The sequence below is a fragment of the Vanellus vanellus genome, assembly GCF_965231255.1.
Source record: "Vanellus vanellus genome assembly, contig: HAP1_SCAFFOLD_2262, whole genome shotgun sequence".
Lineage (NCBI taxonomy): Eukaryota > Metazoa > Chordata > Aves > Charadriiformes > Charadriidae > Vanellus > Vanellus vanellus.
In genome coordinates this window covers 2,206-13,377 of record NW_028127420.1, presented here as the reverse complement: position 1 = coordinate 13,377, position 11,172 = coordinate 2,206, and the positions used below count along the sequence as shown (strand labels likewise).

At 64.6% G+C, this 11,172-nt stretch overlaps 1 protein-coding gene across 1 annotated transcript; it reads left to right on the top strand.

Annotated features, from left to right (window-relative positions):
* The first annotated feature begins 351 nt into the window (after positions 1 to 351).
* LOC309685278 (Schwann cell myelin protein-like) lies at positions 352 to 10,310 on the top strand. Its single transcript, XM_082501066.1, has 7 exons — positions 352 to 824; positions 2,405 to 2,659; positions 4,653 to 4,913; positions 5,966 to 6,268; positions 7,820 to 7,916; positions 8,501 to 8,588; positions 9,329 to 10,310. Exons 1-7 carry the CDS (start codon positions 707 to 709, stop codon positions 9,461 to 9,463), a joined length of 1,257 nt encoding a protein of 418 aa, XP_082357192.1. The 5' UTR covers positions 352 to 706; the 3' UTR covers positions 9,464 to 10,310.
* The last annotated feature ends 862 nt before the right edge of the window (positions 10,311 to 11,172 follow it).

Below are 11,172 nucleotides of genomic sequence, written 5' to 3'. Positions count from 1 at the left end.
ATTAGAAAAAATAGAATTAGGAAAAATTAGAAAAAATAGAATTAGAAAAAATTAGAAAAAATAAAATTAGAAAAAATTAGAAAAAATAAAATTAGAAAAAATTAGAAAAAATAAAATTAGGAAAAAATTAGAAAAAATAAAATTAGAAAAAATTAGAAAAAATAAAATTAGAAAAATTAGAAAAATAGAATTAGAAAAAATTAGAAAAAATAAAATTAGGAAAAATTAGAAAAATAAAATTAGAAAAAATTAGACAAATTAAAAAAATTTAAAACTAAAAAAATTGAAAAAGGTAAAAAATTAAAAAATAAAAAAATTTTAAAATGTAAAATTAAAAATTAGAACGCTAAAAAGTAAAAAGTGAAAACGAACAAATAAGTAAATCTTTGCAAAATTAAAAAGAAAAAACCAGAAAATGAAAGAAACTTTGAAGTTAAAAAACGAATGGCTTTTAAATCGAAAAATAAAATTCAAAAAAATTTGGAAAAACAGGATGAGAGGTTAAAAAAATTTAAAAAACCCAACAACTAACAAATTGTTACTTAAGATAACAAATTCACCAAAGACTAAAGAGTAATCAGTAGAGACCCCCAACCCCAAACCGCGCAGGATTCAGAGCTCGTTTGCGTTGAATTCGGCTTTACGTTCGCGTAAGTCAATTCGAGCGCCGATCCCGCCCGGGGCCGCGCGGCGGCGCTCACGCGCAATGGGCCGTTCGGCAGAAGGGCCCGTCCTGGAGGTGCCCCCCGAGGTCGTGGCGGGCCGAGAGCTGCGACTGCGCTGCCGCGTCCCCGACAACTGCCCCCACCTCCGCCCGCGCCTGCGCTGGGAGGGGCTCCCGCCCCCCCCCCCGCCCCTCCCGGGGCCCTCCGCGGCGGAGGCGGAGGAGGCGGAGGAGGAGACGGAGATGGAGGAGGAGGAGGAGGAGGAGGAGGAGGAAGGGGGGGGCGGGGGGGGCACGCGCAGCCTCGCGGCCCTCCTGCGCTTCCGGCCGCGCCGCGAGGACGGGGGCGGCGCGTGGGCTGTCGCGTGACGTTCCCCAACACCACTATGGCCTTCGCCGCCGCCGTCGCGCTCGACGTCCAGTGTGAGTCCGGGGGGGGAGGGAGGGGGGGGAGGGGGCCGGGCCCCAAAATCCCGGGGGAAAACACACACACCCCACACCCCCCAAAAAAAAAAAAACCTGGGACCCCCCGAGGCCCCCCCAAAATCCGGACCCCCCCCAAACCTCTGGGACCCCCCCAAAGCCCTGTGACCCCCCCCAAAGCCCCGGGACCCCCCCAAAGCCCCCGGGACCCCCCCAAAGTCCGGGACCCCCCAAATCCATCTCCCCCCCCCCCAGACCCCCGGACTCCCCCCAAAGCCCCGGGACCCCCCAAAGCCCGGGACCCCCCAAAGCCCCGGGACCCCCCCAAACCTCTGGGACCCCCCAAAAGCCCTGTGACCCCCCCAAAGTCCGGGACCCCCCCAAACCTCTGGGACCCCCCCAAAGTCCGGGACCCCCCCAAATCCATCTCCCCCCAGACCCCGGGACCCCCCAAACCTCGGGACCCCCAAAGCCCTGTGACCCCCCCAAAGTCCGGGACCCCCCCAAAGCCCGGGACCCCCCCAAACCTCTGGGACCCCCAAAGCCCCGGGACCCCCCAAAGTCCGGGACCCCCCCAAACCTCTGGGACCCCCCCAAAGTCCCGGGACCCCCCAAATCCATCTCCCCCCCAGACCCCCGGGACCCCCCCAAACCTCTGGGACCCCCCAAAGCCCTGTGACCCCCCAAAGTCCGGGACCCCCCCAAAGCCCCGGGACCCCCCCAAAGCCCCCGGGACCCCCCCAAACCCGTGGGACCCCCCCCAAAGCCCTGTGACCCCCCCAAATCCATCTCCCCCCCCCCAAACCTCTGGGACCCCCCCAAAGCCCTGTGACCCCCCAAAGCCCGGGACCCCCCCAAACCCCCGGGACCCCCCAAAGCCCTGTTACCCCCCCCAAACCTCTGGGACTCCCCGGGACCCCCCCCCAAAATCTCTGGGACCCCCCCAAACTCATCTCCACCCCCCCCAAACCCCCGGGACCCCCCAAAGCCCTGGGCCCCCCCCCAAAATCTCTGTGACCCCCCCAAACACATCTCCCCCCCCAGACCCCCGCGGCCCCCCCCCAAACCTCTGGGACCCCCCCACCCCCCCGTGCCCCCCCCAACCCCCATTTCCCCCCCAACCCCCATTCCCCACCCCCCCCAGACCCCTGGGCCCCCCACCCCCCCGTGCCCCCCCCAACCCCCATTTCCCCCCCAACCCCATTCCCCACCCCCCCCCAGACCCCTGGGCCCCCCAACCCCCCCTTACCCCCCCCCACCCCCCCGTGGCCCCCCCCCGTGCCCCCCCCAACCCCCATTTCCCCCCCCCCAGATGAGCCGCGGGTGCGGGAGGTGTCGGGTCCCGGCGAGGTGGTGGAGGGAACCCCGGTGGAATTGGGGTGCGAAGCCGAGGGGCGGCCCCCGCCTCTGCTCTCCTGGTTCCGGGGGGTCACCTCTTACTGGAGGAACCAGTAGCCACCAGTTTGCCACTGGTTTTACCCCGGGCCGACCCCCACCACGCCGGCGCCTACAGCTGCGTGGCCGAGAACCGCCACGGCCGCCACAACCGCAGCCTCCAGCTCCACGTGGCCTGTGAGCACCTTTTATTTATTTTTGTGGGGGGGGGGGGAGGGGGCATTTCTAGGGTTAACACCCCCCCCCCCCCCTCCCCCCACCCACCCCCCCCCCCCCTCTGGGTTGGGGCATCCCTGAGTTAACCATCCCCCACACGTCGGGGGCGTCTGTGGGTCACCCCCTCCGTTGGGGTAGTCATAGGGACACTTTTTGGGGTGACCCCCCCTGTTGGGGACCCCCCCCCCGGGTCCCTTTTTGGGGACCCCCCCATTGGGATACTCATAGGTCCCCTTTTTGGGGGTGACCCCCCCTTTTGGGGACCCCCCCGGGTCCCTTTTTGGGGACCCCCCCATTGGGATACTCATAGGGACCCTTTTTTGGGGTGACCCCCCCTTTTGGGGACCCCCCCCATTGGGATACTCATAGGTCCCCTTTTTTGGGGTGACCCCCCCTCTTGGGGACCCCCCCGGGTCCCTTTTTGGGGACCCACTCCATTGGGATACTCATAGGGACCCTTTTTTGGGGTGACCCCCCCTTTTGGGGACCCCCCCCATTGGGATACTCATAGGTCCCCTTTTTGGGGGTGACCCCCCCTTTTGGGGACCCCCCCCGGGTCTCTTTTTGGGGACCCCCCCCATTGGGATACTCATAGGTCCCTTTTTGGGGGTGACCCCCCCTTTTGGGGACCCCCCCGGGTCTCTTTTTGGGGACCCCCCCATTGGGATACTCAAAGATCCCCTTTTTTGGGGTGACCCCCCCTTTTGGGGACCCCCCCCATTGGGATACTCATAGGTCCCCTTTTTGGGGGTGACCCCCCCTTTTGGGGACCCCTCTGGATCCCTTTTTTGGGGACCCCCCCCATTGGGATACTCATAGGGACCCTTTTTTGGGGGTGACCCCCCCTTTTGGGGACCCGCCCATTGGGATACTCATAGGTCCCCTTTTTGGGGTGACCCCCCCTCTTGGGGACCCCCCCGGGTCTCTTTTTGGGGACCCCCCCATTGGGATACTCATAGGGACACTTTTTTTGGGGGGGGGGGGGACACACCCCCCCGGGTCTCTTTTTGGGGGGACCCCCCCATTGGGATACTCAAAGATCCCCTTTTTGGGGTGACCCCCCTGTTGGGGACCCCCCGGGTCCCTTTTTGGGGACCCCCCCCATTGGGATACTCATAGGTCCCCTTTTTTGGGGTCTCCCCCCCTTGAGTCACTCCTGGGTCCCCTTTTTTGGGGGGTCCCCCCCCTTGGGGTCACTCCTGGGTCCTTTTGGGGAGGAGACACCCCTGGATAACCCCCTGGGTCCCTTTTTTGGGGTCTCCCCCCCCCTTGAGTCACTCCCGGGTCCCTTTTTTGGGGTGTCCTCCCCCTCTTGAGTCACTCCTGGGTCCCCTTTTTTGGGGTCCCCCCCCCTTGGGGTCACTCCCGGGTCCCTTTTTTGGGGTGTCCCCCCCCTTGGGGTCACTCCTGGGTCCCCTTTTTTGGGGTCTCCCCCCTTGGGGTCACTCCCGGGTCCCCTTTTTTGGGGTCCCCCCCCCTTGGGGTCACTCCTGGGTCCCCTTTTTTGGGGTCTCCCCCCCCTTGAGTCACTCCTGGGTCCCCTTTTTTGGGGTCCCCCCCCTTGAGTCACTCCTGGGTCCCCTTTTTTGGGGTCTCCCCCCCCTTGAGTCACTCCTGGGTCCCCTTTTTTGGGGTCCCCCCCCTTGGGGTCACTCCTGGGTCCCCTTCTTTGGGGTCCCCCCCTTGGGGTCACTCCCGGGTCCCCTTCTTTGGGGTCCCCCCCCCCTTGGGGTCACTCCCGGGTCCCCTTTATTGGGGTTCCCCCCCTCTTGAGTCACTCCCGAGTCCCCTTTTTTGGGGTCCCCCCCCCCCTTGGGGTCACTCCTGGGTCCTTTTGGGGAGGGGACACCCCCTTGGGGACCCTCCAGGGTCCATCCAGAGGGTGTCTACGGGGTGTCACCCCCCCCTCCCCTCACCCCCCTTTCCCCCCACCCCCCACCCCAATCTTTTCCAGACGCCCCCCGTTCCCCCGTCCTCAACGGCACCCTCTGGGTGGTGGCGGGGGACCCGGTGACGGTGACCTGCGGGGCCGCCAGCCACCCGCCCCCCATCCTGACGGTGACGCGGGGACGGCGGGTGGTGGCCACCGCCGTCTACGAGCAGCGGGTGACCATGACCTTGGCGGCCGCCCGCCCCGAGGACGCCGGCGAGTACCTCTGCCGGGCCGAGAACCAGCACGGGGACAGCAGCCTCCCCTTCAACCTCACCGTCGAGTGTCAGTGGTTTTGGGGGGTTGGGGGGATGGGGTCATTAGAGGGTGTTTGGGGGGTCTAAGGGGGGTATTGGGGTGTCTAAGGGGGGTATTGGGGGGTTTAAGGGGGGTATTGGGGGGTCTAAGGGGGGCATTGGGGTGTCTAAGGGTGGTATTGGGGTCCTTAAGGGGGGTATTGGGGGGTCTAAGGGGGGTATTGGGGTCCGTAAGGGGGGTATTGGGGGGGTCTAAGGGGGTATTGGGGTGTCTAAGGGGGGTATTGGGAGGTTTAAGGGGGTATTGGGGTGTCTAAGGGGGGTATTGGGGTGTCTAAGGGGGGTATTGGGGTCCGTAAGGGGGGTATTGGGGGGTCTAAGGGGGGTATTGGGGTCCGTAAGGGGGGTATTGGGAGGTCTAAGGGGGGTATTGGGGTCCGTAAGGGGGGTATTGGGGGGTCTAAGGGGGGTATTGGGGGGTCTAAGGGGGGTATTGGGAGGTTTAAGGGGGGTATTGAGGGGTCTAAGGGGGTCTAAGGGAGGTATCGGGGGGTCTAAGGGGGGTATCGGGGGGTCTAAGGGGGGTATTGGGGTGTCTAAGGGGGGTATTGGGGTCCGTAAGGGGGGTATTGGGGGGTCTAAGGGGGGTATTGGGGTCCTTAAGGGGGGTATTGGGGTCCGTAAGGGGGGTATTGGGGGGTCTAAGGGGGGTATCGGGGGGTCTAAGGGGGGATATTGGGGTGTCTAAGGGGGGTATTGGGGGGTCTAAGGGGGGTATCGGGGGGTCTAAGGGGGGATATTGGGGTGTCTAAGGGGGGTATCGGGGGGTCTAAGGGGGGTATTGGGGGGTCTGAGGGGGGTATTGGGGTCCTTAAGGGGGTATTTGTGGGGTCCAATGGGGGTATTTGGGGGTTTAGGGGAGTATTGGGGTCTCGGGGGGGGGGGTGTTCTTGGGCTCCCGCCTTTGGTTTTGGGGTCCCGGTTGTGTTCTCGGGGTTCCCCGGTGCCATTTCGGGGTGTCCCCTCGGTGACGTCCCCTCGGTGACACCCCCCTGTCCCCGTGTCCCCCCCCCCCCCCAGTTCCCCCCATCCTCCTCCCCGAATCCCGCTGCACCCCGGGGGGGGAGGGGGCCCGTTGCGTCTGTTCGGCTTCCGCCGTCCCCGAACCCGCCGTCACCTTTGACCTACCGTCCCGCAACGTCACCGTCACCGAGGGACACCGCGACTACACCGTCACCACCCCGGGACAGGGGACGGGGGGGGTCGTCACCGTCACCGGCATCCTCACGCTTCGGGGGACGCTGGACCCCCGGTTGGCCGTCCTTTGCTCCGCCCACAACGCCCACGGCACCGTCCGGCAACAGTTACGATTCCATCATCCCGGTAAGTCACCGCCGTCACCCGCCGTGTCACCGGCGCTTGTCACCGTCACCCGGTGTCACCCCCTGGGGACGGCGGTGGGGCGTGGGAATTATTGCCAGGATTTTCCCGTGCCCCCAGTCACCCCATGGCGACCCCAAATCCCATCGGGAAGCGCCCGTCACCTTGTCACCCATCCGGGTGTCACCGTCACTTGTCACCGTGTCACCCATAGAGGTGTCACCGTCACCCGGTGTCACCCCCTGGGGACGGCGGTGGGGCGTGGGAATTATGGCCACGATTTTCCCGTGACCCCGTAGGGGGTGGAATGACCCCAAATCCCATTGGGAACCGCCCGTCACCTTGTCACCCATCCGGGTGTCACCATCACTTGTCACCGTGTCACCCACACGGGTGTCACCGTCACCCGGTGTCACCCCCTGGGGACAGCAGTGGGGCGTGGGAATTATTGCCAGGATTTTCCCGTGACCCCAGTGACCCCATGGCGACCCCAAATCCCATCGGGAAGCGCCCGTCACCTTGTCACCCATCCGGGTGTCACCGTCACTTGTCACCGTGTCACCCATAGAGGTGTCACCGTCACCCGGTGTCACCCCCTGGGGACGGCGGTGGGGCGTGGGAATTATGGCCACGATTTTCCCGTGACCCCGTAGGGGGTGGAATGACCCCAAATCCCATTGGGAACCGCCCGTCACCTTGTCACCCATCCGGGTGTCACCATCACTTGTCACCGTGTCACCCACACGGGTGTCACCGTCACCCGGTGTCACCCCCTGGGGACAGCAGTGGGGCGTGGGAATTATTGCCAGGATTTTCCCGTGACCCCAGTGACCCCATGGCGACCCCAAATCCCATCGGGAACCGCCCAGTCACCTTGTCACCCATCCGGGTGTCACCGTCACTTGTCACCGTGTCACCCATAGAGGTGTCACCGTCACACAGTGTCACCCCCTGGGGACGGCGGTGGGGCGTGGGAATTCCTACCACAATTTTCCCACGCCCCATCACCCCCCATGGGAGGGGTTATAATCCCCCCTCCCCATTTTATTCCCCCCCCCCCCCCCCCCCCCGTGGGTATTTACCCCCTCCCGGGATGGTATTTACCCCCCACGGGGCTTATTTGCCCCCCCCCACCCCCCCCCCGGGTTATTTACCCCTCTAAATCCCCCCCCGACCCCTCTTGGGGGGCCCTGGGAAATTCCCACCAGCAATTCCCACGCCCCATGGCGGGGTTATAATTGCCCCCCCCCCCCCCCCCCGTTATTCCCCGCCCCCCCATGGGGCGGGGGTGGGGGGGTATTTGACACCCCCAGGGTGCTATTTACCCCCCCTTGCGGGGTGATTTGCCCCCCTCCCCCCCCCCCCCCCCCCAGTGGGATTTACCCCCTCAAAAAATGAGCGTGGGAATTTCCCAGGCTGGGTTCCCACGGGGGGGGGGGGAGGGGTTTTGCCCTCTTGGAGGAGATTTATTGCCCCCCCCGGGGGGGGGGTTATTGCCCCCCCTGACCCCTCTTTGTTGTGTCTTCCCCCCACCCCACCCCCCCCCCCCCCCAGCGGGACTGGTTTGGGCCAAAGTGGGGCCAGTTGGGGCCGTGGTGGCCTTCGCCATCGTCATCGCCCTCGTCTGCTACCTCAGCCAGAGCCGTCGCAAGTGAGACACGCCCCCGGGCTGGCCCCGCCCACCCGCGGCATGGGGGGCCACGCCCACGGGGGGGCCACACCCACGGGGCGGGGCGAGGGGGAGGGGCGGGGGAGGCCCCTATATGGGAAGGGAACGCGCCCAACCCCACCCCCACCCCATGGGAAGACGGGGAGAGGCCACGCCCCTTCCCGGAGAGGCCACGCCCCCTCTGTCAGGCCACGCCCCTGTGGAAGCCACGCCCCCCCCCTTCCCGGGGAGGCAACACCACCAGGGAGAGGCCACGCCCATTGGGGAGGCCACGCCCATTGGGGAGGCCACACCTGGTAGGGTGGCCACGCCCCCTGCTAAGACCACACCCAGTTTTAGACCACACCCTCTGGAGGGCACTCCCAGCCAGAGGCCACGCCCCCTAAGGCGAGGCCACGCCCCCTCCGGGGGAAAAGACCACACTCCATTTAAACCACACCCACACTGCCACGCCCGCCCCGGGGATTGGCCACGCCCCCTCCGGGTGGGTGGGGGTGGGGTGGGCGGGGCCAGGAGGGGGGGGGGTCAGCGGTCAGGGCGTGGCTGCTGACCTTTGACCCCCGCAGGAAGGCGGCGGGAAGCCCCGAGGTGACCCCGGGACCGCCCCCACCCGGGCGGGGGGGAGAGCCCCTCCCCGAAGGGCGCCCCCTGCAGGTGGGGGGGGGGGGGGGGGACACGGGGGGACATGGGGGACATTGGGGGACAATTGGGGACATGGGACGGGGGGACATGGGGATATTGGGGACATTGGGGGACAATTGGGGACAGGGGGGGACATTGGGGGACAATTGGGGACATGGGGGGATAATTGGGGACACGGGGGGACATTGGGGACATTGGGAGACAATTGGGGACATTGGGGGATATGGGGACATGGGGATATTGGGGACATTGGGGGACAATTGGGGACAGGGGGACATGGAGGACGGGGACATGGGGGGACATTGGGGGACAATTGGGGACATTGGGGGACATTGGGGACATGGGGACATTGGGGGACAATTGGGGACGGGGACATGGGGACATGGGGGGACGAGGGAGGATATGGGGACATTGGGGGACAATTGGGGACATTGGGGGACATTGGGATATTGGGGACATATTGGGGGACATGAAGGAAATGGGGGACAATTGGGGACATGGGGGGACATTGGGGGACATTCAGGAGATGAGGGGATGTGGGGGGAGGGGGGGAGATGGGGGGGACGTGGGGGACAGTTGGGGACAGGAGGGACATGGGGGGACACGTGGGGACATGGGGAGATGGGGGACAGGGGGGAATATGGGGACGTGGGGGGACATTGTGGGGGTCACAGAGGGGACATTGGGGGGGGGGATGGGACACGGGGGGGGTCACGGGGGTGACGGTGCCCCCCCTCCCCCGCTGTCCCCAGGCCCGCTGGCTGCGGGGGTGGGCGCTGGGGGTGGGGGAGGGGCCGGGAGCCCCCCCGGAACCGGCCCCTCCCCCCAAAGCGGGGCGGGGTCCCCCCGAGGAACCCCCCGAATACGCCGAGATCCGCGTCAAGTGACCCCCACCCCGAGCTCCGCCCACTGCTGCCCGGACACGCCCATCGCCTCCTGACTCCGCCCACCGCCTCCTGGACACACCCAATGCCTCCTTGGCTCCGCCCACTTGGGGATCCGCCCGCCCCCTTCCCCTGCTGGGCAGGATGAGGCTCCGCCCACCCGGTCTCTGGACACGCCCACCGGGTGCTAAGCCACGCCCAGCCGGCATTGGACACGCCCCTCACTTGCTGGCCACGCCCACTATAGGGTCCACCCAGTGAGGGCCCTGCTGGGGCTCCGCCCACCAACACATGGGCACGCCCCCGGTGGCTCCGCCCAGCAGCAAGAGGCCCCGCCCACCGTGGCCTAGGACACGCCCACTGTGGTCGAGACTCCGCCCCCTCCACCTAGGCCACACCCACTGTGGTCTCATCTCTCCCCACTGCGGCAGGCTCCGCCCACCTCGGCCTAAGCTCCGCCCAGTGTGGCCTAGGCTCCACCCACTGCGGCTGTCTCCACCCACCTCTGCCTGGGCACCACCCACTGGGTGCTCTCGGCTCCGCCCACCACATTATAGGCCCCGCCCACCCCGCTGATCCCACCCACTCCGGCTGTCTCCACCCGCCTCTGCATAGCCACCGCCCCCTGTGGCAGAGGCTCCGCCCCCCAAGCTCCACCCCCACACCCTAAGCTCCGCCCACCAGCCATTGGGCACCCCCCAGGAGGCCCCACCCCTCCAAACAGGCCCCGCCCCCCATAGTTATTTATTGCCCCCCCCCGGGGGCCGCCCCTCATTAACGCCCTTAACGAGCCCCCTCCCCCCTCCGTATGACCTTTGACCCCCGTGACCCCCCCAATAAACTGGACGTGCCCGAAGCCACGCCTACCTGTGGGGGAGGGGCTATAGGGGGCGGGGGGGGTCCTATAGGGGTGGGGGGTCCTATAGGGGGTGGGGGCGGTCCTATAGGGGGGGTGTTCTATAGGGGGTGGAGGGTCCTATAAAGGGGGGGGGGGTGTCATATGGGGGGGGGTCCTATAGGTGGGGGGGGATCCTATGGGGGGGGGGGGGAGGTACCTATAGGACCCCAGGGCTGGCGGGGGGGGGGTGGGGTGTCTATAGGGACCTCCCGGGAACTATAGGGGGGGGCGGGGACACACACCCCCCCCAAGTGCTATAGGTGCCCCCTGGGACCCTATAGGGCTCCGCCCAGGGCTATAGGTGCCCCCCCGGTGCTATAGGGCCCCCACAGGACACTATAGGGCTCCCCCCCGGTGCTATAGGTGCCACCCGGAGCCTATAGGAGCCCCCCCCCCAGGTGCTATAGGGCTCCTCCAGGACACTATAGGGCTCCCCCTCCCCCCGGTGCTATAGGGGCCCCCAGGACCCTATAGGGCTCCAGGTGCTATAGGGCCCCCACAGGACACTATAGGACTCCCCCCCAGTGCTATAGGAGCCCCCCCAGACCCTATAGGAGCCCCCCCCAGGTGCTATAGGGCTCCTCCAAGACACTATAGGCCCCCCCAGTGCTATAGGAGCCTCCCCAGACCCTATAGGGCTCCTCCAGGTGCTATAGGTGCCCCATGGAACGCTATAGGACTCTGCCTGATGCTATAGCCCCCCCCCGGGACACTATAGGACTCCCCCCAGTGCTATAGGAGCCCCCTGGAACCCTATAGGGCTCTGCCAGGTGCTATAGGGCCCCCCTGGGACACGATGCCCCCCCATAGGTGC